Source organism: Cladophialophora carrionii, assembly GCF_000365165.1.
Source record: "Cladophialophora carrionii CBS 160.54 unplaced genomic scaffold supercont1.1, whole genome shotgun sequence".
NCBI classification, from domain to species: Eukaryota; Fungi; Ascomycota; class Eurotiomycetes; order Chaetothyriales; family Herpotrichiellaceae; genus Cladophialophora; species Cladophialophora carrionii.
The window spans coordinates 4,006,366-4,033,370 of record NW_008481816.1 but is presented as its reverse complement, the minus strand read 5'-3'; the positions used below and the strand labels follow the sequence as shown (position 1 = coordinate 4,033,370).

At 53.3% G+C, this 27,005-nt stretch overlaps 7 protein-coding genes across 7 annotated transcripts; 4 read left to right on the top strand and 3 right to left on the bottom strand.

Moving 5' to 3' along the window:
• Nucleotides 1–1,778: 1,778 nt before the first annotated feature.
• Nucleotides 1,779–3,362, top strand: G647_01434 (uncharacterized protein; the record flags this gene model as incomplete). The annotated part of the gene is made up of 1 exon (XM_008724834.1): nt 1,779–3,362. The coding sequence occupies one exon, from the start codon at nt 1,779–1,781 to the stop codon at nt 3,360–3,362; it is 1,584 nt and encodes a 527-aa protein (XP_008723056.1).
• Nucleotides 3,363–4,368: 1,006 nt separating this feature from the next.
• Nucleotides 4,369–4,902, bottom strand: G647_01433 (uncharacterized protein; the record flags this gene model as incomplete). Its single annotated transcript, XM_008724833.1, has 1 exon — nt 4,369–4,902. The coding sequence occupies one exon, from the start codon at nt 4,900–4,902 to the stop codon at nt 4,369–4,371; it is 534 nt and encodes a 177-aa protein (XP_008723055.1).
• A 560-nt stretch (nt 4,903–5,462) lies between these two features.
• G647_01432 (uncharacterized protein) lies at nt 5,463–6,596 on the top strand (the record flags this gene model as incomplete). The annotated part of the gene is made up of 1 exon (XM_008724832.1): nt 5,463–6,596. One exon carries the CDS (start codon nt 5,463–5,465, stop codon nt 6,594–6,596), a length of 1,134 nt encoding a protein of 377 aa, XP_008723054.1.
• Nucleotides 6,597–9,797: 3,201 nt separating this feature from the next.
• Nucleotides 9,798–10,864, bottom strand: G647_01431 (uncharacterized protein; the record flags this gene model as incomplete). The annotated part of the gene is made up of 4 exons (XM_008724831.1): nt 9,798–10,121; nt 10,177–10,345; nt 10,399–10,609; nt 10,672–10,864. The coding sequence occupies 4 exons, from the start codon at nt 10,862–10,864 to the stop codon at nt 9,798–9,800; spliced, it is 897 nt and encodes a 298-aa protein (XP_008723053.1).
• Nucleotides 10,865–19,545: 8,681 nt separating this feature from the next.
• On the top strand, nt 19,546–19,974 carry G647_01430 (uncharacterized protein; the record flags this gene model as incomplete). The annotated part of the gene is made up of 1 exon (XM_008724830.1): nt 19,546–19,974. One exon carries the CDS (start codon nt 19,546–19,548, stop codon nt 19,972–19,974), a length of 429 nt encoding a protein of 142 aa, XP_008723052.1.
• Nucleotides 19,975–20,985: 1,011 nt separating this feature from the next.
• On the bottom strand, nt 20,986–24,868 carry G647_01429 (uncharacterized protein; the record flags this gene model as incomplete). The annotated part of the gene is made up of 2 exons (XM_008724829.1): nt 20,986–21,095; nt 21,142–24,868. 2 exons carry the CDS (start codon nt 24,866–24,868, stop codon nt 20,986–20,988), a joined length of 3,837 nt encoding a protein of 1,278 aa, XP_008723051.1.
• Nucleotides 24,869–26,088: 1,220 nt separating this feature from the next.
• Nucleotides 26,089–26,985, top strand: G647_01428 (uncharacterized protein; the record flags this gene model as incomplete). Its single annotated transcript, XM_008724828.1, has 3 exons — nt 26,089–26,134; nt 26,184–26,800; nt 26,854–26,985. 3 exons carry the CDS (start codon nt 26,089–26,091, stop codon nt 26,983–26,985), a joined length of 795 nt encoding a protein of 264 aa, XP_008723050.1.
• Between the last annotated feature and the right edge of the window lie 20 nt (nt 26,986–27,005).

Below are 27,005 nucleotides of genomic sequence, written 5' to 3'. Positions count from 1 at the left end.
ATATTCCGCCTTACTTCTCGAAACTACGGAAAGTGTATTTCGGAATCAGTGACACATCTGTGTCTGCTCAGCGTTTCCTGGTTGTGTGCTGTTCGATGTGAGCGTGAACGGTGATGCGGCTCCAGAAGCCTGGATAGGCACATTCCTCCGTAGCCTGGACACAAGGCAACAGTGCGGTGCGCACAAGTAAAGGCAACTGATACTGTGGCTTAAACAGCACCTGCCCATGGACAGATAAATAGCTGGCTATGGCTTCCACCGAAACAGCCCTTAGGAGTCTACCTCCGCTCATCAAGCACTGAGGCAGACATATGACCTTTCCCACGGCTGTGCAGAGCGCGATCCACTCGCAGCTGACTGACTCGTCACTCACCGTGCCCTTTCCGGTGGGCAACCTATTTTGCTTTTGTTGTTAATGTCCACATAGCCTCATAATCCTAGCATCCTTGAACTGGCCCGAGCAGATCATCACGGGCGCGGCAGCTGACACCGGGTTTCAATGGTCTCAGACCCCGTCACCCGAGCATTTCCGGTAAATGTGCCCGGAAAGCGTGGCCTAAAACAGCGACGGTCGGAGTGAACGAGTCGATGCTGCCCTTGTAACCTTGTCGAGTGGTGGCCAGGTTTGAGCTGACACGCACGACGAAACCAGCAGAAAGTCCTGAAGCAGGGAGCCGAATTACGGCCTCATCAAAAGGCTGTCGTGTTCCAACCCCTCTTTCTCGCCATCACACTCTCGCCTCGACCACCAGTGCCCGATCGTTCGGCCAATCAATGACGGCATCGTGTGGTTACCGCTGCCACGTTTGACCTGCATTGCAACTGTCTTGTCCGCGCCACTGTCACTCCCTGACAAGTTAAGCAAACGCTCGGGCTGCTCGGGCGGCGACCTCGCCTGACTTCAACCTGACTTCCAAGCAATAATTCTCCACCTCCAAGCCGACCGAAGTCTGTCACCCGTTGCTGTTACAGGAACCTCAGCCATTCCGATACCCGATCTGGTGCGGCGGGGTCACTCGTTACTGGCGAACCAGGCACTTTGCCTGTCAACCTCGCATGACCAGCCAGATTCTGTCTCAACCTTACTTTCACCACGGTTCTTCTCCTGCTCTCTGCGTCGACGTCCCTCAAGTCTGCCTGATACTCATCCTTGCACTACTCGACTAGGGTTCGGGTGAGTATGTGCACGGCTGAGGCTACGACAGTTGCTACCACCTTTCCTCGAGCAGGCAGTCGAGGTATACGTCCACGACAACCTCAAGTCTTCTAGCACGGCTATTAAAAATAAGATCGATACCGCTGAGGAACAATTTACCGAGAACATAACAAGGCCGTGTGAGAGGCAGTGAGATCAACGCGTGAAGATCTCAGGGCGACCGAGCAAGGCCAACCCGCGAACCCCGTGGATTACATCGGACAACCCGGATTCTGCTTCAGCCTACTTGCCACGACCAGATTCGACTGGCAATACCTCTTGACCCCACCACAACTGAGCTAAGCCATAGGTTTCCACTGTCTGTGCTTGGTCTGTCAACTCCATCAGGTATCGTCACCGGTGAAAATCCCTGGAGTGGCAGACTAGTGCTCGGATCTTAACTGCACAGACCGTGGTCAACCAGCCTGAGACACGGGCAATCAGTCTTTACGGAACAGACATCAACCTCCTATTTGCAGACACTGAGCAGTTCCGAGTCTATCCCGGCGCGGTTCTGCACAGATCAGGCGCAGTTCAGCCGTCACTGGGCGCAGAGTTTAGGTAAATGGAGTACTACCAACCGATGTCGTCCTCCTCGCCTGTGTACGAGGACTACAACCCCCTCGGCTCTCAAGATCGACCTGAGAGAGAAAATTCCTCTGAGGACCACGCCCGCAAGCGTCGAAGGATTGAGGCTGAAAACACTCATGCAAGCAACATGAGCGACCCTTCACGCCCTCCTCCTAACTCTAGGCGACCGGTATTCCCAGCTCATTACGACTTTCTTGGACCTACCCTTCATGCTATCCCACCCGGGATGCCGCTGGGACTCCCGATAGGCACTTTTCTGGAGGAAGACGCAGCTCTCGAGTATCTCACTTCAGGCTCAGGCTTTGCTCAGGACTTGCGCGACATAAACCTCAGTCAGCCTCCACCTCCTCCATTCTACGTCGCCCCGAATCTGGCTTCACGGTCTGCGGCCCTCACCAGCCATCCGAGCCAATCCTCCATGCCGCAGCAACCAGGGCTTGTCTCATTCAATGATTTCTTCGTCCAGCCGACGGCCCCCGCAATCCCTGAGCGTCGACGACAAGTGGAGGGGAATGCGGCAGCATCCTCCGGGAACATGACCGCGGCACCGACTCCATTTGATTTCTCCGGTCACCCACCATACAGACCTCCCTCTTATCCGCCACATATTCCGGTGATTGAGGGCATTTCTCCTCCTAGACGGACTGCTCCGATCTCCACTCCAGCAACTGGCGAGGTTGCAAAGAAACCTGCTACAATGCTGATCCTCAGTCGGGCATCGGAGGACAGTATCAAGGCCCTGGATGAGCACAAGAGGGACTGCCCGACCTGCTGCCTTCAGTTTGAACCCAACAACTTTGTGGCGGTCATTACCTGTTGCAACATGGCCATCCATGCTAGATGCCTCTCTGCATATGTCAATTCTCAAGGGTACTCCAAGAGTCGGGTTTGCATGAAATGTCGCCGGGGAATTGATGCCAAGTATATGTTGAACAAGGTGATGCCACCAGTCACCGACAAAGACTGGGACGAAGGCGGTGACTTCAACGCGCCGGAATCGTTGCAAGCAGAGACCAAGATTGAGCTCAATGTGACTGCCCGGCCACATCGTGCAGGATCTCATCGACACCGAATCTCGATGGGTTATTCTGGCCACAGAGCTGGACGTCACACATATCTCCCTTTGGAACACTTGACCGCTGAACAAAGACTTGCCGTGCTGCATTTGCGCGAAGATCACCTGGTGGAACTGGAGGAATTGCGAAACCGATGCAATATTGCGATGGAAAACAGCGGCCGACTCAATCATCTAGACCTAGATGCCAATCGAGCTCTTGTCGATGCGCAAACACGAGCAACTCAACAAGAACTTAGCGCACTACTCAAGAGATGCCAAGAAACGAGAGTGGCAAGGGACAAGGCACGGGAGGCTTACGAGAGAGCTCGAATGGAGCTGGAAGCATTGCACCGGGTTCAAAGTCGTCGGGTGACCGAGATGATCGAGGAGTACCAGGCAGAAAGAGAACGCGCACTGGAGGCAAGAAGCCGGGACGGCGAAGCCCCTCGAAGTGCACCCATTGCTATACCTCAGCTCAGGGTCGTCAACGGAGATCCGCCCAGCAGTATGTCTCCCTGAAAATCATAAGTACGCCGACATACCTGTCGGTTCATGGCCCAGTTCAGAACACGCGTCAGTGGAACTGAGAGGGACGGCAGGATTCCCTTCATGGTCTGGATTCCTGGTTCTGGTGAGACGAAATGCGCAATATCTTTTGAATCGAAATGATTTTCATACAGTGCTGGCTTGTACCTTTGTACACGAGCAGAGGAAACATCAAGCTCCAAACGTCGGATTCTCTTTTACAGGATCTCTACGCGTGGCCGACAAAGACAGCAGCAGGATCATACCCTTCAGCACGGCACAGTACCCGTACGACTCGGCCCCTTTCAACAAGCACGTCAACACAACACTAATAACAGCATGACTTACGACTTCACAACTCTTTTTTCTTTCTTGCACAGTCCGAAGGCGCATCTGAATGGGCAGGTGGGTCGGTCGAGTACACGAACCGGTATTTGGTGGTAAGGCTTGAGATGCAGATGGCGAGGCTTTGTCCTCTTGCACTATGCATTGGATGAGGTTGCTGGAGAGGCTGCATAATCGAGGGAGGAATATTGCTTTTTCCTATGATTTCACTCCAGGGTCGGGTATCCGGTTCAGAGGATAGGAGAGGGCCAGCGAGCACCGGCATCCCGGTCATTCATGACAGCATGTGTATTCAATCATACCTCTGCAGTTATTCGAAGGTCGTTCAGTGGTAACAGACTGTACATAGGCAGCTACCTAGTAACGGAACCACACACAGAACTAGTATCCGAAAGCGGTTCCTAGAAGGCCTTGATCATGCCTTTGCCGGAATGTGCTGGTCTCCGTACCAAAGATCGTTCAGACAGTACGGAGTACTCTGAACGTCAAGGCCCGTGCTCGCCTTTATATTGCCAGAGATTGTGTTTCCTGCCCACGACTAGACAGGTACCCTCCCAAAGCATTGGCACGAGTTGGACTGGATAGCTCCTTCAAGCCCTCATGCCAGGTTCGTGAGAAAGCAAGCACACCGGAGCCCAGATAAACGTTCCTTGTATCATCTCCCCTCGGCTTTCCAAAAGCCTGCCTGAAGATTCTCCGCCATGCCCGTTGCTGGCCCTCGGGGCTGCGCCCCGCTCTTCCCGCCAAAAAACGCCTCAATCGACCTCTGGTTCCGTTCGATCTTCAGCGGCAGTTCAACTTCCGGGAGATCGTCCGTCATCTCGGCATCCTCGTCCTCTCCCTCCTTGTGCTCATAGGGATCATCCAACTCCAGCACACCGGACATGTGCATTGCTTCATCGAGATGGAACCGCTGGGCATCGTACAGTTTCCTCAACGTGTTTTCGTGGATGGCTTCTTCGTTGGGTCGATCGTCGCGGTGTCGCTTGCGGGTTCGGCTGTTCAGGTAGGGGATAGCTTTGACTCTGTGGAACTCATAAGGGCTCGCATCGCCGCCGTTTGAGGATTGCACCGTGCTTGTTGTCGATAGGGGCGACGACGAGGCAAGGGACGGTGTAGCTGCGCGGGATTGTTGTTGGTAGAAGAGGTTGTCTTCCTCGAATATGGAGGCTTTCCGTTTCGTGCCCATTGTTGCGATATTTATAGATAGGTTGCGAGCCACAAAGCTGCGCTGGATGGCTTGTGATTGATGGCGTTTGGTTTGACGCGTTGAAGCAAGCACTTTACGCGTCGGGTTCGGTTGCGTGAGCAAGGCCAGGAATATGCCTTCTCTTCCGCGCTCTTCTATTGAATGTAATAGATGTCGTTTCCTTCTTGTATGTGTGCGAGAGATACTGGTATCAACTTATATACACCAGTATGGTCGTGTAGGAATGAAGCAAAGAATGTGAAGGGGACGTGGCTGGAGGAATCGCGTCATGCCCCTTTGGGGCGTCAAGCTGAAGAGGCAAAGCAGGTACGGAGTACACGGTTGAGACACGGGGTGACGGAGTGTGTGCTGTGGTTCTCCGTACCTTCTGTATAGTACTCCGTACTCCGTACTGCGTACTGTATTCCCCGCACTGAGGCACGCGAACTCAACACCCCGCGTTGCTTCAGACTCGTCCCGCTCTCTTCAAGTTGGCTCTCACCTAGCGATCATCCTCACCTCACCAACCACACTGCCCCGATCGACCTTGGTCCAGGGGGATGGCTGTCCGAGAAGCTTCCCATGCCGGCTCATGGTACTCTGCTGACGGGCGCCAACTCGCTGCTCAACTGGATCAATGGCTGGCTGCTGTGCCCGAGAAAGATGTCCTGCCTGGGGTTGACAGCCTGCCGTTACCAGACGCGCGAGCAGTAATATCGCCGCACGCTGGATATGCATATTCTGGTCCTTGCGCAGCATGGGCCTACAAGTGCCTGGATCTCTCCAAAGCAAAGCGTATATTCATCCTACATCCTTCTCATCACCATCACTTGACTACTGCTGCGCTCCCCGTCGTCGATGCCTACGAGACACCCCTGTCAAAGGACCCTCTTCCTCTTGACCAGGAGACCATCAAGCAGTTAGCCACGCTCTCCACGGCTGTACAAGGCCGAACCATCAAGTTTACAACCATGTCGCAGTCAGTAGACGAGGCCGAGCACAGCGCTGAAATGCAACTGCCCTACATCCACCGTTTCCTGCAGAAACTCTACCCCGGCCAGCCCGAGTCATCATACCCACCTCTCGTCCCCATCATGGTTGGCGGCACGAATCCCGCCACCGAAGCTGCGTTGGGCAAGATGCTGGCTCCTTACATCGCCGACGAAACAAACGCGTTCGTCATCTCGTCCGATTTCTGCCACTGGGGCAGCAGATTTGGCTACACCTATTACCTACCGGATGCCCCGTCTCCGGCCTTGTCCCCTCTGATGTTGCCCAACGGTGTGCGGGGACAGTTCACAACCGCCAAAGAGTCGGTCAATGAAGACGTCCACAAAATGCCCACGCTAGGTCAAGGTCAGGATCTCAGCTCAAGAAGCCAAATACCGAGAAGCGGACCTCAGATATTCGAGAGCATCGCACACGCGGACAGGGCGTGCATGTGTGCCATCGCCACGGGTCAACATTCCGAGTTTCTTCGCGTGCTCAAGGACACTGGGAACACTGTGTGTGGTCGACATCCGATCGGGGTATTCATGGCTGGTGTGGAAGAGGTAGAGCGTCTGGAAAAGGAGCAAGGCCATGACCCGGGCGACCGCAGACGGTTCAAGTTCATGCGGTATGAGAGGAGTAGTGACGCGGAGAGCGTGAGGGATAGCAGCGTCAGCTATGTCTCTGCCTTCGCCGTCCTATGAGTTGCCTAAGTTGGTTTGGCTCAGAGAGCTGAATCTCAAACGAGATCGGGAGAGACGACTGGTTCCATCCTGACTGGTGAAGCATTGCTATTCTCCTGTCTGCGTCACGGGAACGAACGTCTCCAAACTCTGACACGGTGCCACGCAGAGGGCGTTTGCAATGAAATTTCTAGTGTCAGCCTCCAGATTCAGACATTGGCGTCTTACCATCCTCAACCCTCCAGACGAGGCACAGTGACCAGGCGTTTAGCTAGTGCAGCGTGTGTCAGACGGAGCTGCCAGCAAGATACGGAATATCCCCAGCCGCACCGTTCGGAATGACAGGACGACCACAGAATGATTGGCAAGGAACAAGGGTGGCCCGCTACTTAACATGCTTCCCATAGAGACGTTCTGGTCAACATTTTCAGGTCTCTCGTGGTAGAGCAGGCTCAAGGGTGGTATTACTGCAAAGCATCAGAGGGTTTCCCCCGAGTAATGCGCTGCAATGGTTCAATCTCGATTGCACGCACGGTATGATACCTTTAATGTGTTGATGTGTTGCCGTCGCTGGACGCCTATAGAGAAAGGTCGATACCTGTATCGTATACAGTGTCCGCTTACAGGCGTATTTCCTCCTCTTCCGGGACAGCGCTGTGGAGTTTCGCTCGTAACTCATATGTGGTGGTTTGCCGTTCCATCGAGCATTGAAGTGGGAAGCGCAGGCGCAGGCGTACACTTACTCACTCGTACATCCTACCTCGTAGTAAACGCTGAGATGTCCAAGACTCGGCGCTTGCTACGGGTACCTAAGGTACTCGTATGACGTGCCCAACTGTGCGAATCGCAAAGGGAGACACAAGCTAATGCCGCAGGGACAATGGAGATAGTGATTAAATATCTCGTACCCAACCAGAGCGAGAGCCACATGCATTTCCGTGACCACGCGACAGTACGAGTACGAGTAGCTCGAAGGAAGTATGAGGTATGAGGTACACAGTCACGACAGGACGAGTATTCTTCGAGGGTCACGAGGGTGGAGGACATACTGTGTAGTTGGCTCGTCGCAGCGTGCCTCACAATTATCGTCGATCGTCAAACACTCTGGGTCCCAGTGGGTAACTCGTACAGTACCTACTCATGCAAATCGCCTGCCCGGGGTCCTCGTACTCGTCCAACCAAATGTCCAGACGAGGTACCGGCAATCGCACTTGTTCGCATACGAGTACCTATACGTACATACTTGTACACAGTAGTGGTTATTTAGATTTGCCGTTTCGGGATGTGTGCTCCTGTTTGGTACTGTATACTCGTGAGTTCTGCACTCGACACTCGTACGTGGCGGAGATATGGTCGTCTGTTCAAAGAAAGAGTGGGTACGTTGTATACGAAGATCCATACCAGGTACAATTTAGATATCGAGTGTCGAACTCGCGATTCCACACCACAATACTCGCATAAGTACGTTGGGGAAGGTCGCTTGTGGGCCGGGCTTGGATACAGTATTGGGCACTCAACAGGCACAGCATGATACTTCACTTTTACACTTTTCGATTGTACGGTTTTTCGACGGTCTGTAAGTAACAAATTGTACTTGCCTAGTAGGTGTATACTGTAGGCCTTCCGGTCGAAGAATCACTATCTCACCCAACGGTCGACCGAACATGATCTTGCACGACTGGCCATGTCACGGTACGAGTAGATGGCAGATCTGCTTGAATACGTAAGTTGTACTGTGTATCTACTTACTGACTTGCCTGCTTACTTGCCTGCTTGCTTGCCTGTTTGCTTGCCTGCTTGATGGCTGTGATCAGCCATGATCAGCTCGAGGGGATGTCCGCGCCATGCAGACCGGTAGTCTAATGGACTAGTACGAGTATCTTCTGTGTGTGGCTTATGCCGCGATTTCCTTAGGCCGCTGGACTTCGCTCACCGATTGCGGTACGTACACAGTCCTGTGACTGCGATTCTGGCAATGACGGCACAGGAAAGTGGCCCAGCCTGCACAAGGCTTGGGTAAGCCCAAGTGGCCTTGATAAGCGAAATGCGCCAAATGCGGGGGCGAGAGACATGGGAAGTGCTGAAAAAGCTGCCAATCTTCGATCGTGTCATACCCTTGTACCCAGTAGACCCTGGAGACTCGGCGACTTGGACTGGCGTGCGCCGCGAGCCTACCATATCATTCTCCTGTCTCGTCGCAGGGTCGTTCGTGCCAACCGTCTGTCTGGGCGGGCTGTGTCCAATGATTACAAGCACATGCGAACACTCGGTCGCGGTGGTGTCCATGCTTCGGGGCTTCCACTTCAACTTTACATAGCCAGACATGTCGTCGCAGCTGCTCGCGGCTCGGCGACCAAGAAACCATCGAGATGACTCTCGCAAGACCTCCAAGGCCACCGGCCGGCGCCACTGCGCCAGCCTAGCGCGTCAAGCCAATCACAAGGCGGACATTAGCCCCAATGCCGCCGAGGGCTCGTCAGCATTGGCAAAGGCTTGGGTATGACGACAATGAGCACACCGCAAAGTGTGCAGATGGGTATTGTTTTCCTCATGTTCAGAGATAGGGCGCCGCTTAGGTGCCGGGCTCTTGGGATGGCGCCAAACTGTGATCGACACGTTCCTGTTCAGAGGGGGGCGGCTCTTGGGGCCTGGGGGATCGACAAGTGATGGCCGGAGATGACGTTGTTGTCTGGTCGATCCATTTGGTCTCCTGACGATTTGGCAAGCTTGGGTGGCTCCGCGAGCGTCCTCAGCGCTGCTGCAGCTGAGAGCTTCCGGTCACTACTGGACGGTTAGCTTCAGAGGGGAAAGAGACCTAGCGGTTTGATTGCGGCACGTTGAGCGTAGAGATGGCAGACACAACTGCGCTCAGGTCACCATGTCATGTGGAGGTAGATGATGATATGAAATGGGAACAAAAAGTGCGTAGAGGTCAACATGTCAGGTTGGCATTAATTATGCAGGAAGTAATAGTTGGTTTTTTGAGCAAAACAATCCAAGCGCAACGCAGATTGGGGTATCCAAGGAGACGTAGTGTGCTCTGCCAACCCCCCCTCCCACTATCGCTCCTATCTCTTGGAATAGGGAGGTCACAGCTCCCAGCTTCTCCCGAGTAACTTAGGCTTGATTCCGGGGTGATCTGTGCGCCACGCTTGCGCATGCGCACATCCCGGGTCGATACGATGTCGTCGATGTGGCGAGCTCTCGCGGAAGAGGCGCTGCTTATGCAGTGTGTTCGGTCTTGTTCTCTTCGCGCCTCTGCTTGCCCTTCTCCGACCAGGGGAAGTGGACGACGGGGACGATGAAGAAGCTGTTCGAGGTATCGGCAATACCAGCCAGGGCGTTGTACCAAGCCAAGAAGGCGGCGAGGATACCAAAGGCACCTCCGGCACGGTGGAGACCGACATGTGGCTCGCCGCTCTCGAGAACCAGGTAGGAGCAGGCGAGCATGAGGAAGGCGAGATCCAGGGTGAAGAACAAGAGGAAGAACGCCACGGTGGACTTGAGGGTGCACAGGAGGAGTAGGAAGGTGAAGATGAACCATCCCTAGATATTTCAGTGAGCTTGACGTGAATCTACCCCGGACAGTATGCCCACTTACCATCAAGTAGAAGCCCAAGCAGTCGTACAGAGCCTTCGAATTCTGCTCTTCTATGATAGTTGACTCGATTGCGAACCCACCAGGAGTGAGAATGATGGCGAAGGAGATCCAGAAACCACCATAGGATGATAGAGCGGTAGCACCGAAAGTGTTGCCCACGGCCATTTCCCTTCAGATTGAGCTTAGCGATGCGCACTGTATTCCCTTGTTATCAGAACTCACCACATGCCAGCAAGAAGCTGAACAAGACCGCCGTAGCCGAAGGCCAAGGAGATGATGATGCTGGGCACTTCGACGTTGCGAGCTCCCAAGTTGATCAAGCTGAGGACGAAAGTGGTCAAGGCGAAAGCGCACAGTCCGAGAGGAGCAGGGTTGGCGAATTTGCGTCCCTCAACGCCTTTGTAGAGACCGGGTTGAAACTCGCCGCCGAAAGCTGAAGGCAGTCTCGTTAGTTACTGAGCCCGTTTGGTAAGAATCGAGTCATCCTCAACTCACCTGGCAGAGTAGCATCGTTGTTGGTCCGCATGTGAGCCAGAGGGCCATATCCGAAGCGGGCGGCATGTTGGGCGGCAGTCTTCTCCTCGTGGCTCATCCCTCGAGTGACGGTATCGAAATCTTTGGCGTGCGAGTGGTCGCCATTGAGCACAGCCGTATTGCTGGTGTCTGTGTGTTGCGCGTTGGTTGCCATGGTGGCTGGAGAGATGCTGGTGGAGTCAGGAACTTTACGGAGGGCAAAGTGAAAGTTGAGTGAAGACGCCTTGAGCGAACACTGAAAAGGGGCTATGTACTGGCGACAAAGAGGAAAGAGGGTGGGTGATGTCCTAGGGGACCCGAGTGTTTATGTATGCTTTTACCGCGTCAAGACTGACGGGGGCACAAAGCTACGGCTCTCTGGGGAAGTGGAAAAGAGCTACGCGGAGTCGGCGGGGAGGAACTTTTCCTGTTCTACTTTCACAGTATCATTCTGGTGGACCGATATCAACGAGATGGAGCCGTTGAAACGAGACTAATGCACTGGACATCGACAGAGAGTGGACAGACAGTACTGGGAGGGATGGAGGGGATGACAAGATGAGCTCTGATCACCACGGTTGGTTCATTCTTGGGACCGACGGTCGTCTTCTGCATCGGTAAAAGCGTACTCGTTGTCTTTTGTCACCAAGCAGCAATGACGGAGATCTGGACGATTTTAGGAAGAAGGACGGTTTCTCGAAGCGATGTCAGTGGACCGAAAAAGGAGGACGCACATTACGCCGTTTAGCCTGTTATGCCGGCCACGAATCACAGAGAGAGTGGCCTCATCTCCGGACTAGGGGCCTTCCCACATCAACTGCACGGAAAGTGGGCATCACTGGACCAGGGTACGAGGTAGGGCGGGCGAGCGGAGGAAAAGCTTTTTGGGCACTTTGTACCAAGCCGCGTAGCTGAGGACAGATGGCGGTCTTCCAAGAAGACCAAGAGTTCTCAAGAATGCCGCGCATCAAACCGTCACGCCACAATGCTTGGTCCTGGCATTGACGTAATCGCAGGTGTGAGAGCGAGAGGACGCACCAGCAAAGACATCAAGCGGAAAAGGAGAATACACAGAGCAGAAAATGAAGATCGATGGACTGTGGATGCAATGAGTAATGCACTCCTGGGAGTCCACCTGCCTTTGTCCAGAAATTAGCCGTGAGAAGCGGACCGTGTCAAGAGCACTCGTATCTGCATCCCAGGCACCAAAGCCAGGCCATCCGTGTGGAGAGAACGATGCTCGTGTTGTTTTCCAATCTGGAAACGGCGGTCGGGACTGGTCACCACGGTCAAGCCGTTGGGCGCGTCAGCACCGGCTTGCTGGAATGTCAAATTGGAAATCAATGCAAAACTGAACGCCGCATGACCGACAACTGAAGCGCATCCATTCGAACGGCTGAATCAGGCAAGGCGATGATGCAATCGTCATCAGATCGAACTCAAACTCAAACTTGGGCATTTCCGCCACTCCACAAAGTTGATCTCCATGCTCACTCCACCATGCGGAGAGTTACGAGGACGGTTGATTTCTCGGATAGCCACGATCCTACAGAGTCCAACTGCTCCAGACTACGTGTTACAATTACATTGGGGCTCATGTACCTTTTTATATTCCAAGTTTCCTGACGCATTCTGAGGAGCTCCAGCTACGGTGATCGCGACTCAGTTCGAGTTGGGCCCTGGTAGTGTATATAGTGCTGCTCATCGCTGTCGAACAGAACAAAGTCTTCTTCTTTCGCCTATGACGCCCTGTCTACGGCCACTTGGCTGTCTCGGCGATTCGTTGTTGATGTCTTGGTCCTGGTGAGCCTTACATCACTTTCTTGTCTCGCGCGATCGTGCCGCAGCGAGCGCAAAAACTTTACGAGACATCAATTGAAGAACTTCGAACCCAATTGTCGTTCGAGCCCGTGTGGCGGCGAGTCGCGACACAGAACAAAGTTTGTGCATCACGCCAGATTGTGGTTTTGTGTATCAAGCATCATGAGATGATTTATCCCGGCCGGCCGCTGCGCTGCTCCGTAGCGGTTGTTTCTGCGCCCTCCGTCGACTTCCGCTCGCCTCTGCAGCATAGGCGCCCGAGCTCCAACACATCGGGTGCCCAGAATCGGAAGTCCTTACCAACGCTCTAGCTCTTCCCCCAAACAGGCGGTCTTCTAGAAAACTCAACACCAAACCTACTGTCAACTTCCCGAGATGAGTCCCAACATTATCCTCGCGCCCTTGCCCGGCGGTTGTGATCACGACGAGCCCTGGTGACATTTAGTATTCGCCACTTCCATTGCCCCGGATTACTTGCCACGAGCCCTCAATGTTCCGACCGCATGCAGCCTTCGTGTATGTGGACCTGGATTCCCTCATCGGCCAAAATCACGCCAGACTTCGAAACTACCGGAGTGCTTCTGCGGTGGCGGTGGCCAGAAGGGCAGCCATCAAGGAAGACGGGGTGCAAACGACGACCTGGACTGCCCGCCCTCACATCTTCTCGCGCTGACCGTGTATGATTCCCGAGTCAGCCCGAGTCACCCGGCCCTGTTCACGCCGCCACTGGGCAAGGCGTTCCTCCGTTGCGGATTTCAAGCATACCATACGATTTCCGCGGCACTGAAAGCTCAACAGGCTCTCAAGCCGAAGCAGCGCGCAGAGGCCTCCTGCTTTCTTCCGTCGACCGCCCTGGACCTGGAGAACGTGTTCGACTGTGCACGGTTTCAAGCTCGGTAGCTTGTAACCACACAATTGTTGCTTGTACTAACTGTGCTTAGTGATTCGCCTTCCCTAGCAACTCTGCGACATTGATGCCGAAACAGCTCCATCCCAGCAGACGGACTCGAGGCTCTCGGACCAAGTTATCGCAGGACTTGATCACGACGAGGTAGTCACCAAAATTCACTGGCAATGAGGGGAATCTGCAACACAGATGATACCAAGCTCTGACTGACTGCCCACCAAGACCACCGTCGCGAGAACCTCATAGCAGTGGAATTCGCCTCAGGCTACTCCGTACATACATGGTGGCCAAGGGCGGGATATGTAAGCCACGGATCAATGATTTTCTGGCCATGGAGCAAGAGAAAACCTGGACCACTTTCAGTGACTATGTCTACGAAATAGGTCTCAACGAACTTGACTTCGATCCGAGATCGAGATGACGAGTCCCCGAGACGCTGAATACTAGTAAGGCTCTTTACGAGAGGGAGCGAGGGAGAGCACAGGCAAGAGATGGATTTAAGATGCTCAAACCCAAAGAGCGTGAAGCCACGCTTACGCAGGTCTTATCCAGGACTCATGTTCGAGATAACCCCTACAGGGTAGCAGCAACTACGTGCATAGCAAAATATATCCAACAATGTTCGCATGATACAGCAGTGTTTGCTAGGGACCGAAGTGTCAGTGACGAAAACACTAGTCGATCGAGATTGAGAGATATGAAGAGTGTTGAGCTCGTGATGCTCCACAACTGTGGATGACTCCTCGTGGGAATCTGCTGCCGTTCGAGCGGCAGCACGCGTTCTTTTCCAAGCTTTTGCCCCTCCTGGAAAGCGACATCCCCGGCGGTCGCAATGGTCAGGGTCCGCCGTTCTTCCTTCGTGGCGCAAGTGCTCCCCAGTCCGCAGTCTTCTTAACGTTTCCGGTTCCTGATGCTTGATATTCTTGGCATTTACCATGGCAATCGTAGAATAATCGCAGTTGCAGAAGCAACAGAGCACGATATGGAGGACGGCACAACGGAAGGAAGTTGCAGTGGTGAAAGGCAGAAGTTCCTCGGGACCAGCAATCACCCAGATGCGCATGAATCGAGGATCCTGAATCTGTTTCTGATCAGCGAGGATGCATTGAAAAGCCATGCACACAGTATTTCTTCCACGACGAGATCAACAGCGCGTTTGTCACGGCAAGACACGATCGCACTGGTCCAATATTGGTGCATAGCGTAACGGCTCAAGCTCGTCAACGGGGGCCGAAAAGAAGGACAGGATAGTCGACCGAATACACGGATGCTCAGACGTTATGCTTGCATATTATCGCACCATGGCGGATGAAGTGAGTATTCATAAGGTATTGAGGTAATTATGGTTCTCGTTGCATGTGAGAGTGATAGGACAACTCTTTGAGATATGACAGCCGAGGCCGTCGGTTAAGTTGCCAAGATTGCACCAAGGCCCTTGAAAAGGAAGGCCCTTGCGGGGGATCGACCATCCTGCCTCGAAAGTCCTCCGATTGGTGCAGCTAGGGATCTGATATCCGACGATGTACGGAGAGCCTTAAGCGCGTCTGCAAATTAAGTACCCATAAGGATGTCAGCGCTGCTCCTTTCGACTAACCGGTAAGGGTCAGGTCTCCAGTCACAATGCTCTAAGAGGGGTGTAGGTGATACAACGCAAGCAGGGTATAGCAGACGGCTGGGTGTGACAAGATACTTCCTAGTCTCCCGAGGGGTCGTGTACGAGGCAATGCCCATTGAAATGTGCTTCACCTAATACAGTATAGTGAGTCTGCAGTGGCAAACATGATGAGTGTAAAAATAAGCTGCTGACTTGATTGGTCCCGTAGCTTGATCATCAGGAGGAGGACTCCTTACGGCGCGGAATAACTTAAAACTCCGCGAGGCTGATACAACGTCGCTATCGGATTGGTCAGATCGTGCTCACTCCACGTACAGGCCTTGACTGGCGTCCGCACACTTATAATCGTTTTCTCATGCAAGGCGAACTCGTCATAAAGGATCGAACTGCTGTCATCATAATCATCCACCAACTCCCACTAAAAGGCCCTGAAAGCAAAAGTTGCCATCGCACTCATTCAAATTCACTTTGTTCATAGGAAACTCGTCAATACCATAAAGCGGTGCCGCCACTAAAATTCAGTGCAACACCAGGACTCTCATCACGTGACGGCTCGGATACTTGGCGTGAGGAGTTCCAAAGTGGCACGAGTGGCTGCTGGGCAGGTGGCACTCCGCACGCATCGCAGACCAAGCTCCCTCTCCCACGCGTCCCAACACCCCGACCATCGACCCATTTGTTGATTTCGACATCGTCGAAATTCTAGTGTACCATGAAGATATTCACAATGCACTAGTTCCTACTAAGTGATGGAGAATGAGTTTTGCCCACAATCGTCCGCGCGATCGGGTGCAGTGTGAAAAAGTGTGTTGGGAAGGCTTTTCCATCGTTGTGGTGGGATGATGGTTGAGAATGCCCACCACAAACGCTGTCCACCACACTTCTGGGATGTGCCTTGGCTCCAGGAACATCAGTGTCCCGATGGCGAGAATAATTGCGAATGAATACTGGAGGGTGGAAAGAGAAATGCGACATACCCTGTTCAGTCCACCTGCTGTGGCTTACAACCTCGCGGATGTGACAGAACCGCCGGCAGACTCACCCGACAGTGCGGTCAAATAAATGTCAAGTGTGGCGATAAGATCCGCGAGGTGGCTGCGGCGTCCTGCACCAGGTACGTACGGTTCATTGCGAGGGGACCGGCCAAATAGTGTTGCATCGGATAGTCGAGCTGAGCTGGGGTCTCGGGCGCCGCTGAGAGACACGGGCATCGGCAGACGACGGTGCCGAAGAAGCACAAACTGCATCATCAAGAATGGGAGTGGACGACAAGGAAGTGAAAAGCAATTGCTAACTCACAAAGCTCGGGCATGGCTGTCGCATTGAACGCCATGGGGAGATGGGATATATGTCCACAACAACAGAGTCTTGTGAACACGGGGATTGAAGGATTGAGGTACTTCGCACCCAAGGTTAAGATACAAAAGAGAAGAAGAAGGAGAACTCGAAGAGGAAGCAGGAGACGCAAGCTTTATAGTCAATGCGATGGGCGAGATGAGGGCTCCTGGAGCTGGGAGAAGGAGAGAGGGCAGCTGTATGGTATTGCCTGGGCAGCACCAGGGGAGCTTCCAAGCCTCACGAGCAAGCAGTGCAATGGGCGAGACACGTCATGCTGGTGCAGGCTCCGCGGTCATCTGAGCCTGGGACGGGTGTCGGAGGTTCTCTGCGTTCTAAGTAAGCGGCGCAATTGGCAATGACCGATCTTAGGTACACAAGTCACTTCCACAGCGGTGTAGGCGCTTTGCATCAGGCCTCAAACCCACACTGGCAGGGAGGTTGACTGAGGATCACATACGATGCACTTGAACATCAACACAAGTTCATATTAGACCGCGTGCAGGATTCGTGACCACCTGATACTGCACCGCTGAAGGTCGACTCTCTAGCCAGGACATGTGACTTTGGCTCGATTTCCAGGGTATTGCTTCGGCTCGGGGACTACCTTCGGGGACAATCCTGGCGAGGGAAGATGTCAATAACGGAAAAGCCATCATGCCTATGCGAAAGGTGACAAATCCAAGGTTTTCACGCTGTCAGGCCGTACTGGCATTCTCCTCCAGCCTCATGCCACTGGGAGTCGTGGACACAAGGTTTCGATGCGCTTTAGGGCCGGAGCAAGGGCTTGCATGGGCTGGAAGCGGACCAAAATGCCCACGATCCCTGTTTACACGCCCCCTCTGGAGTGTCGAACAACCAGCAAGCTACAATAAATGGAATGGGTAGGACGGGGGCAGACAGTACAAAACCCCTTGGGCAGCACTTCAATTAACAGATAGCAAAACGTCCCGGCAAACGGGATGGGCAAAGGGGCCGCTGGGTGCTCGACTCCTCGTTGCAGGTTCGGCTGGGCGCGAACACCGCCAGAGCGCTTCGCGTGTATCTCGATAGAGTGAGGCAGGGCACTTCTACTGAAGACAGGCTATAGCTCAATGGCGGGCATCTAACTATTATGTCCCATCCCTCGCTTTCTGCAAGCATTGCACCACGAACCTTTTAGCACGTGACACCAACTCCCATGAATTAGACTAGGTGAGGGTGCCAGCCTTACGCTTCGAGGCTGCGCGCATTCGAGGAGTTTTAGCTCATTCCAACACTTTGTCGAAGTCAAGAAGCCTCCAGTTGCCATTGTCATTGCCGTTCCCACATGTTCCCAATAGTGCGGGCATTGGAGGCGATGAAGCTGGGTGTTGATAGGTGAAAGGGAGGCATCAAGGTGACTGCAGATCGTCCTGAGACCTTACCGTGATAAAGCCGGCAGTCTGGTGCATGGCCTACTAGAGCTGTAAGAAGCGTTCCCAGAAGAGAAAGAGAGTTGAAAGACTTAGACAAGGTAAGCATGAGTGGTGGTGTGAAATATTCGAGTCCGAAGCCGGATGGGGATAACAGGGAGAGGAACCAAGCTGGCCGACGAGGCTCGGAAAATAAAGAGCCTGAAGCCATCCAGTGGTAAGAAAGTTGTACCCGAATGCCCTTCGCCCTATTCGTAGTCTTTGTACCTCGCACGTGGTCATCGCCTATCATATCCTCGTCAGATGGTTCGAAATGCCATGGTGACGCGCATGCTCAGGGGATTATGTCTTCGAACGACGATACCTGCTTCACGCTCCTCTATTGTCTACACAACAAACAAGTGGTATCAAAATGTCTGTCATATAAATAGTCCTGCTTCTTCACCAGAGCCAGAGGAAACAGGGTGGAGTAGACAAGGCCCTGCTAAAAGCCAAATATCGCTCTACCACTTGCGTTGTTGGGCGACCTGGACAGTTGCCCCTGGATCCACGTCTTGTCCATGGAGATGAAGGGTCAAGATGCTTCCAAGTGTGGTTGGATGGTATTGGGAGTGCGTTGTTAACCATCATGTATGGATGTATCCAGCAGTGTTACTGATGGTCAAAGAAGTTGCTGCTCCACGGTCTTCGACTCGCGTCGAAGAAGCGACATATGCATTGTGAGAACGAAAAAGTCAGCTTGAGCAGGCAATAGCGCGACTTTCTCAGCTCCTGGTTGCAGCCAATCCGCGAAGATATATTTGACAATAACGGATACCCTACAAACAGCTTCTTTGATTCATGTCAGCAGATGCAGAATGCGCGTGTTTTGCAGGGGTGAGTCATGTCTGGAGGACAGCTTGCCAGTGGTAGGAGTGCTTGCAGGAATAATTAACCAGGACGCAGAAATCAAAACGGAAATTCGAAGATTGACGATGTTTCGCCTTGCCAAGCCCGCCGCTCACACCATTCCGCATCCATCCTAGCTTGGTTTCGGCAAAACCTCGCGAGTTCCTTCCCCATCAAAACCTCCTCATCCTCTCACGCTCCGGTCACATTTTCATTCCTTCTCTTTCTTCACACTTCATGAAAAACATGATATGAACGCATTAATCAACCGCCAATTCCTTGCTCTGCAACCATGGGCTGGTAGGTCATATTGGCGATCTAGACCGATTGCAACGAGGCACTTTTTAGACTTCACTTTCAATGCAGGTGTCTCTTCGGAGAGTCCTGCTGTGGATGAGAAGTCACCTGCGTGCCAGACATTTCTTTTTAGATAGACTATATTCCGATCAAACGGTGTCGTAGAAAAGCTCGATGACCCCTTCGCTGTTTGGCAGACATGAGACTGCTGCGGGTCGTGGTCTCCGGTTAGGTCTGTCTTTACGCTGTTCGAGTCGATTTATGTAGCCGTGCCGTGGCTGTCAGGCGTCGGCTCGTTGTCACATCACGACAGGATATGTAGTGATTGTACGGAGCATCGCAAAGTTGTATCTCAGGCCGACGGGTCCTGTACGCCGTAGAGCGTGCTGCAACTCAATCTATCTGGATCTGTGAATGCAGAAATCTTGGCATGTCGAACTTTCGAAAGATGAGGACCAAGATGGAGTGAACGTCCATCTTTGAAGAAAACTTTCCTCTGCCACCTTCCACCTGTGCAAGAACAACTCAACAACACTTCTCATCTACCGCGTGGAACGACATACCACCATATCAATTGACCGCAGCTTAGGAAACCCAAAATGAAACTCTTAACAACAAACTTCCTCACCTGCGCCGTCAAAGCCTGCAAGTCCTCGTCCGCCTCCTTCCCTTTACATTTCCGCGACGCCATCCTAGAACGCACCGACATAGATTTCAACCCCCTATTCATACGCAACATCCTACCACGCGTGAACTGGGAAGCGTTGACCACGACAGCCGCCGAACTAGGTGTCGGGAGTATGCTCCCCGATCGCAACCCACTTGACGACACCAATGCGGAACAAGCCGAGGGGATGGACGTCGAGATGGCCCAGAAAGAGGTCGACGAAGAAGTATTGAGGAAGCTGCACGCTCTGCTACTGGAGACGGGCGTTGTGGAAGGGAAACTCGTCTGCGGGAACTGCGGGTTCGAATACCCTATCAAGGAAGGGGTGGCCAACTTCCTGTTACCCGCACATTTGGTGTGAGAAGGAAGGCGACGCTTCAGGAGAGGAACTCATATTCAGGATGAACAAATGGACGCACAAGCGAAGAAATGACACAAAGACTCAACCTCACGACCTATGGTCAACAGAACAAATGGGACAAGATGCCTACGTGGGCATTGGCCGACGCTCGGTCTGCGTGGCAGTCATGCTTGGGAAGAGACTACGGAGCAGTAGGGCTCTCGCCCGTTGGCGCCACGATCGTCAAAGAACTAATCCAGGGCCAAGTACTGCTTGATTAGATGACATTGAGCATCGCCGGACAAAAGCATGTACCCGGTAGCTTGAGGTAGCTGGAGACTGAGAAGGTTTGGTGCTGGGCGAGCCTCTTTCGCTCAAAGACCTAATGACATGAGAACGGATCGTGGCCGAGATCAGCAAAGCGTTGATGAATGCACATGGAGGGAGAACCAAGGTCGTTAGCAAGGAATCTCCTCTGCTGTACCAGATTTGACCGGCGAGGAAGGAGGAAAAGGGAGTGCTCGTCCAAATACCACCTAGATCTGGTAGGGACATGATAACTATCTATGTACGCGCAAGCACGCTGAGCAACGTTGCCTCACGAAGCGCCCGTTGGCAACGCAAGAGACTTCACCAGGAAGCCTGCACACAAAGCGCTGGGCTGTGCCATTGCCGTGACCGTTGCCGTCGCCGTAAACTGGCCGGATTATACAATAGAGAAACATGGCCGCCCCCAGCGTTCGTCAATCGGCGTCAAATCCCTTCCCTGTCCGTAATGCTCGGGTACCTGAGTTGAGTAAAACCCCATTAAGTTCACCGCCGTCATTTCGACCATCGGCGCCCATTCGCTGGTGCTGACCCTCTGTCCTTCGGACTTGCCCAGTGCGAAGCGTGCTTTTGTTAAATGTTCATGCCAACCTCCATCATGCTGCGAAGCAAGAACGCCTAACCCAGAGTCCTTCCACATGCCTTCGCAATGCTAGGAACACGAGGAACTGAAGAAAACGCCACGGATACTTGGACCCCTGTTCGTCAATTGAGGAAGCCTTTGCAGACGGTCGAGCCACAGAGACAGGGGATACGGTCGTCACTGCCAATCTCACGCTCGAATTTATAGTCGTACGTCAGTTCTTCATCTGCAACTCTTGTTAGTCTCCTTTCTCTCATGTGCCCAATGCTGAACCTCACCTTTCTCGATATCTCTCAGAGCGTAAATGACAATTCGTTTCGTGCCACCGACCCGAATGATTTTGGCCGTGCAATTAGGCGAACAGCTGTGGTTGATAAACCTTGCAATACCACCCTTCTTGGTTGCATCTACAACAGTTCCTTCATCGATTCGGAAGAGATAACTGCTACCGATGCCGCTTTCGGTGTACTTGATCTCGCGCAGATCGGCGATTTCTTGTCGAATCTTCTCCCCGACGTACTCGATGATCATCTCGCTGGCCTGAATGCGTTCGAGAGAGTAGAGTCCCCAGTTGTGAATGGCAGATCGGGCGAACTTGACTGGTTTCTTGCGCTTCTGGAGTTGATTGAAGCGCAGAACATCGGCGTCTTCACCTATACTTTGCAACATCTCGCGCTGCCGGTCCAGATCTTTGACCGTCCGTCGATCGTCGGCACGTTTGCCCCGGGAGGAAGCTTTGGGCAGTTCCACCACAGGTGCCTTGCCAGGGTCCTTCTTCGCTTCGGCCTCTCTTTTCTCCCTTGCTTTCTGAACTTTGATGCGATGAGGCAGGTATTTCGACTTCTCAGACTCCAGAATCTTCTTGATAGGCTCCGTCCTTGCCGAGCCCGATTGGTTGGGAACATAGTAACCATCAATAGCAGGGTCCGTCCTAAGAGCTCCCGGTTGAGCTCCAGACCTCAGATTACGTATGCGCTCCTGTTTCCAGGCCCATGCCATTGGATCACCAATGTCCATAGCCTTCATCGATTTCATGGCGGCTGCCAGATACTCGAGGTCTTCCGCGTCGAAAAGACTGGCTTGCCAACCCCGAAGGTCAGGGACGATATCTTCATCGTCATCCACAGTAGGCAGAGGTTCTTCAGCTGATACGCCCCATTCCACTTCTGGCCGCCATTCCGCCGCTTCGGCAAGGGCCTCTTCCTCCTCAGCAAATTCCAGGACATTGTCCACCACCTCAGCGGCTTCAGCTTCGGCCTGTGCCTGCCGGAGTGCTTCTTGCTCTTCCCGAATCTGCTTCTTGGTTTTCTTCTTGGGCTTCGGCTTCTTGACCTTGGTAGCATCTGACTCAGCGTCCGGCGTGGCTTCGATAGGAGTCTCGACCTTGACATCCTCGGACTGCTCGCGCTCGAATTCGTTCTGAGCCACGCCAAACAATTCGTCATCGGCCTTCTGGCGTTTTCGAGCTTCAAGCTCTTTCACCAGTCTCTTCCGCTTTCTGGAGGAAGGAGACATTTCATATATGTTCCGCTCCAGCTTGGCAATGATGAGATCTTCTGCAGTTTGTCTTGACGTGTCAACTTCATCCTTAATCACGCTGTCGCCCATTTCCGATTCTTCTCGAGCATGGAGTCGACGTTTGGTCGCCTTGCGCAAAAGCTCATCATCATCGTCGGATACGGAGGTCATACTCATGCGGCTCGGAGGGCGGCTTTCAAGATCTTCGGTATCTCGAGTAACAGACGTCCGGCGCTCGTCCTCCGAATCTTCCTCGTCGTGGAACTGAGATAGCTGATGGAACAGGGACCTGACATTTTGCCTCGGAGGAGCTTTCTTTCCCTCATCACGATATCCAATCAAACCACCAGCACCTGGCCTCTTGCCAATTTTTGGCAAAGAAAGAATGTTAAGATTCTTACTTCCAAGGGGTCGTCGGCCGATGCCAACGCGCGAGTCTGGTGTCTGAGAGCCTTCAGTGCCATAGGCTGGTCTCCGCGTGCCCTCAGGGTCATCTAGACCAAGCGCCTTCCGCCTCTCGGCATGCCTGCCAGGATCCAGGTAATTGTACAGAATGGGAGCAGCAATCCGTGTTTTGACATCTTCAAGCAGCTTATCCCTTAACTCCTGGATAACAAGTTGCACCACAGCTCTTGAGGGATCCAGATCTCTGGCGCGTTGTCGTTTTTCTTCCTCAAGATCAAGATCGTGCTCTTTTCTCAATCTATAGGCCTGTTTCGAATACACAAAATCCACTGGCCCGGTCGGTGTGACCGATGTGGGCAGAGGCGCAGGGTCCGTCGCGCTGATTGCTTTGTGGTTGCCATTCAGATGGAGTTCCAGATTCATCACATAGGTAAACAGCGGCTGCATGTGACAGCCGTGGAAGACTTTCTTTGCCTCCATTTGTCCATTGCGTGATTGTTCAAAGGTGATGAAGTAGCCGGTTTCGTCGCATCGGACTTCCCGCCAGTCGTACATCCTTAATCTCTTTTTCAGATGCGGTATGGTAGTTGTCATGACAGGTACATAACAATGCGCAATGAAGATGTAGGGTACTTTCAGCGTCTCGGCGATAGGCGTAGTCTCGACCAGGGTGGCAGCGGATGTTGCGGTCGCCGTACCCACCGCAGAAGGCGCAACCAACTTGCTAGGCCTTTCTGGTTTCGCAGGGATGGGGAATGCGCTCGAAAACGTGGACTGTGGTCGTAGGGAAGGCTTGCCTGAAGGGCCTTTCGGTGCAGTAGGTGGCGGTCCCGTAGATTTCGCGAAGCCAGCAGGCGATGGCACTGTGACTGGTGTCGGTGCTGGGGAAGGGGAAGGCTGTATGCGCGACTGATTTGTAAAGCCACTCTCTTTCCGATGCAGCGCAATCGCCTTTTCCACCATCCTCTCCGTGACTGAACCATCCCTATCGATCACGATCTGGACCGTCTTGAGGCCTATCCTTTGCCCGCGTTTCCCCTCCAGGTATGCTGTCTTGGCAGCGAGGACGGCGGATATAGGTCCTCCGCCCTGAAAGGAGGCGCAGTCTCGATATGCTATGCTGCAGATGCCCAGAAACCTCCCGGTGACGGGGTCTGTCTTGTTGTCCAAATCTTCTATCTCACCGAAGCTCGAAAACAACGCGTTGATCTGCGAAAGAGGGGCCATAGGGTCAAAGCCAGTGACCACGACGGTCGTGGCCGGAGGCGGCGCAACCGCAGTCGCAGCATCTGGAACCCATGATTTCAGATTGTATGGGGCAGGTCGGAATTTTGCTTTGCCTTTTCCCACCACAGCTTTTGTATAATTTGGGATGGATAACCGAGGGTCTGGTGGCTGGAAGTTATCTTCGGGCTTTGCACCAAAGTCTAGGAACTGAGGCTTCAGCTTGCGCTTGTCTTTGGAATTGAGGGTCTTGTCCAGTTCCGGATCGTAGGTGCATTTGGTCCCTTTGACATCGGAATTGCAGTCACGGGCGGTTCGTCGATGGGTAGGAGGAGTATGAAGAGGGGTCATAGAACCTTGATGCAGGCAGGAGGCAGGTTTGCTGCTATCCATTGCAGTGTGAGAGCCAGAATCACCAGTTGGACTTATGAGTTTACCATTTGGAGGAGAGTCGGAGCTTGTGAGGGGGGTCAGAGTGCTGAGATTGAGTTGATTTGCGCCCGGCATGGCCGCATTTGCGAGAGCTGCACTGAAGACCGATGAAGCGGTGCTGGACGAGCTCGCGGAGCCAACACCATTGAGAAGGTCGCCCGGATAGTGGTCGGCGTCCTCGATCTTTGCCGGTTGGTGCTGTTTCGCGGGTGACGGCGGATGCGGTGTGGTTGACGACGAGTTCAGCGCGTGCCGAAGATGGTTCTCTTTGGCATTGACATCTTCGGCGCGCTCATCAGGACGGCGCAATCTGGGTTTGTCGAGGTCAGGCAGCTTTGAGGATTTTCGCTGCTGGATGACGCTGGGGGCGGTAGGAAAGAAATCAGCGAGTTTGGAATGAGAGGAAGTGCCCTGCGGGCGCGACATGTCCTCGGTTATGACGCCAGCTGCGCGCTCATCTTCTCAAGCACCCTCCTCAATATGTCGGTGAGAGTATGGAAGTGTGTAGGCATGCAGCGCAGGGGTGGTGTTGACCGTGATGTGGGCTGGAAGTTTCAACGCGTCAGTGGGCTCAAGTCGGAAGGGGGCCGGTTTGGCCAGATGGCGCAGTCGACGGATCGGCGTTGGGTGCAGTGGAAGGTCTCCCAGTCGTTGGCAGAGAGGCGTTTCGAGGCGAAGCGAGAGTGACAGTGTCTGGGATGGCAACGGAAGAGAAACACAATTCAGGCGTTCGTGAGGGTTGTAGCGCCTGTGCCTGCACCTTGCACTGGAACTTGCAAGCAAGCGTCTGCACTGTGAGCGAAGTTCAAGGAGACGCCAGTCCGCATTGGGTTTAGAGGCTCGGCACGCCGATCGACACCTTCAGTGTGAAGCGAAACTGGAAAAAAGCGCAGCTGAGATGTCGTGCCTGCGCTGAACATTCTCGCCAACAGCAAACACATTCCAAACCCGACAGTTTCTGTGGCGCACCACAATAACAATGCATTGGTCATGAGCAGTACCCCAGTATGCCCAGGCAGCAGACACGAGACTTGTCCCGCGAGCCTGGCCTATATGATATCCCTAGTGCACCTGCATCACTCCTTCCTTGCCTACTCAGTTCCGAGTCGTTTAGGTCAACCGGATCTTGACCGAAGGTTCAAGCTGTCGCTCTACCGTTGCGACATCGCGGTCTATGCCGCACCACTCTAAAAGGAGCTTCCACCGCACATATTTGGCCTTGAATAGGGTCCCTGGTAGTACTGGCCTGCGCCCGGACAACGGCCGCCACGTGACCTTCCTAGTAGGATGGAAACTCATGACCGAGTCAAGACGTCCCAAGGCTGTTGTACATATACATGACTGCCATAGGACGTAGTGGGAAGATTTTTTGATCGCAATTCTTTCAAGGTTTGCCCTGTTCCACCGGTAGGTAAGCCATTTCGGCAGTTGCGCCCAAGGCGCATCATGGATTTCACTTGCAATTTTCCAATTGGTGCGTGTAATGATGTCAATATATCTGGCGCACCGGGACCAGGTGAGTGTTATAGGGAGCTGCGCCCACTGGCTTCTGTGTGTGACTTCCCTCTCCTGATCATAGTGATCTTCAACGAACGAGATTCATCAGATACACCTGCTTGCAGACTGCTTTTCGTTGACTAGCCAATATGCCATTCCCGTACAAGAAAGTTGTTGTGATTGGGGCCAGCAGCGGTATGGATGATGATTCGCATTTACCTACACCCAAAAGCTGACAGTGCAGGCATTGGTGAGGCTCTTGCCAGGAGACTCGTCGATGATGGTTCGTTTGTGGTCGCCGTGGCTCGTCGTAAAGAGAACCTGCAGAAGTTGGTGGAGGATTACGGCCATGAGAAGATCCAAGCCGTACCTTTCGATATCACCAAGCTCGAATCCATCCCGCACTTTGCCGAGAACGTCACCAGTACTCACCCAGATGTCGACTGCATCCTCTTCAACTCGGGCATTCAGAGAAAGACGGACTTCAGCGACCCTGACTCGATAGATGTCGACACCCTCATCCTTGAAATGACAACCAACTACATTTCTCATCTAGCGCTGACCAAGGCTTTCCTTCCCTTGTTCCAAAAAAAGGGCAAAGCAGGCAAAGAGAGCGCTTTGATTTATGTCACCTCTGGACTGGCCATGGTTCCCTTAACCCGAGCAGCCAACTACTCATCTTCGAAAGCGGCAGCCCATAGTTTTGTGCTGTGTCTTCGTGAACAACTGAAGGGGTCGAATATCAAAGTGGTCGAGCTGTATCCTCCAGCCGTCCAGACAGAACTCCACGATGAGAAGCACCAACCCGATATCAAGAATGGTCGACAGATCGGGATGCCCCTTGATGAATTTATCGACAAGGTATGTTCTTTACCCTCCAGCAAGGCTTTCGTCCTGCTGATCTAGCACCCCAGGCGTATGCCGGACTTGCAAGTGGTAAGGAGCAAGTCCCGGTCGGGACAGCCGAACAAGCATTCGAAGCCTTCGAGACCAAGCGACAGGAACTTTTTGCAAACATGGTCAAAACCATGGGTGGTGGTTCATAACGTACCGCAGCCTAGGTACG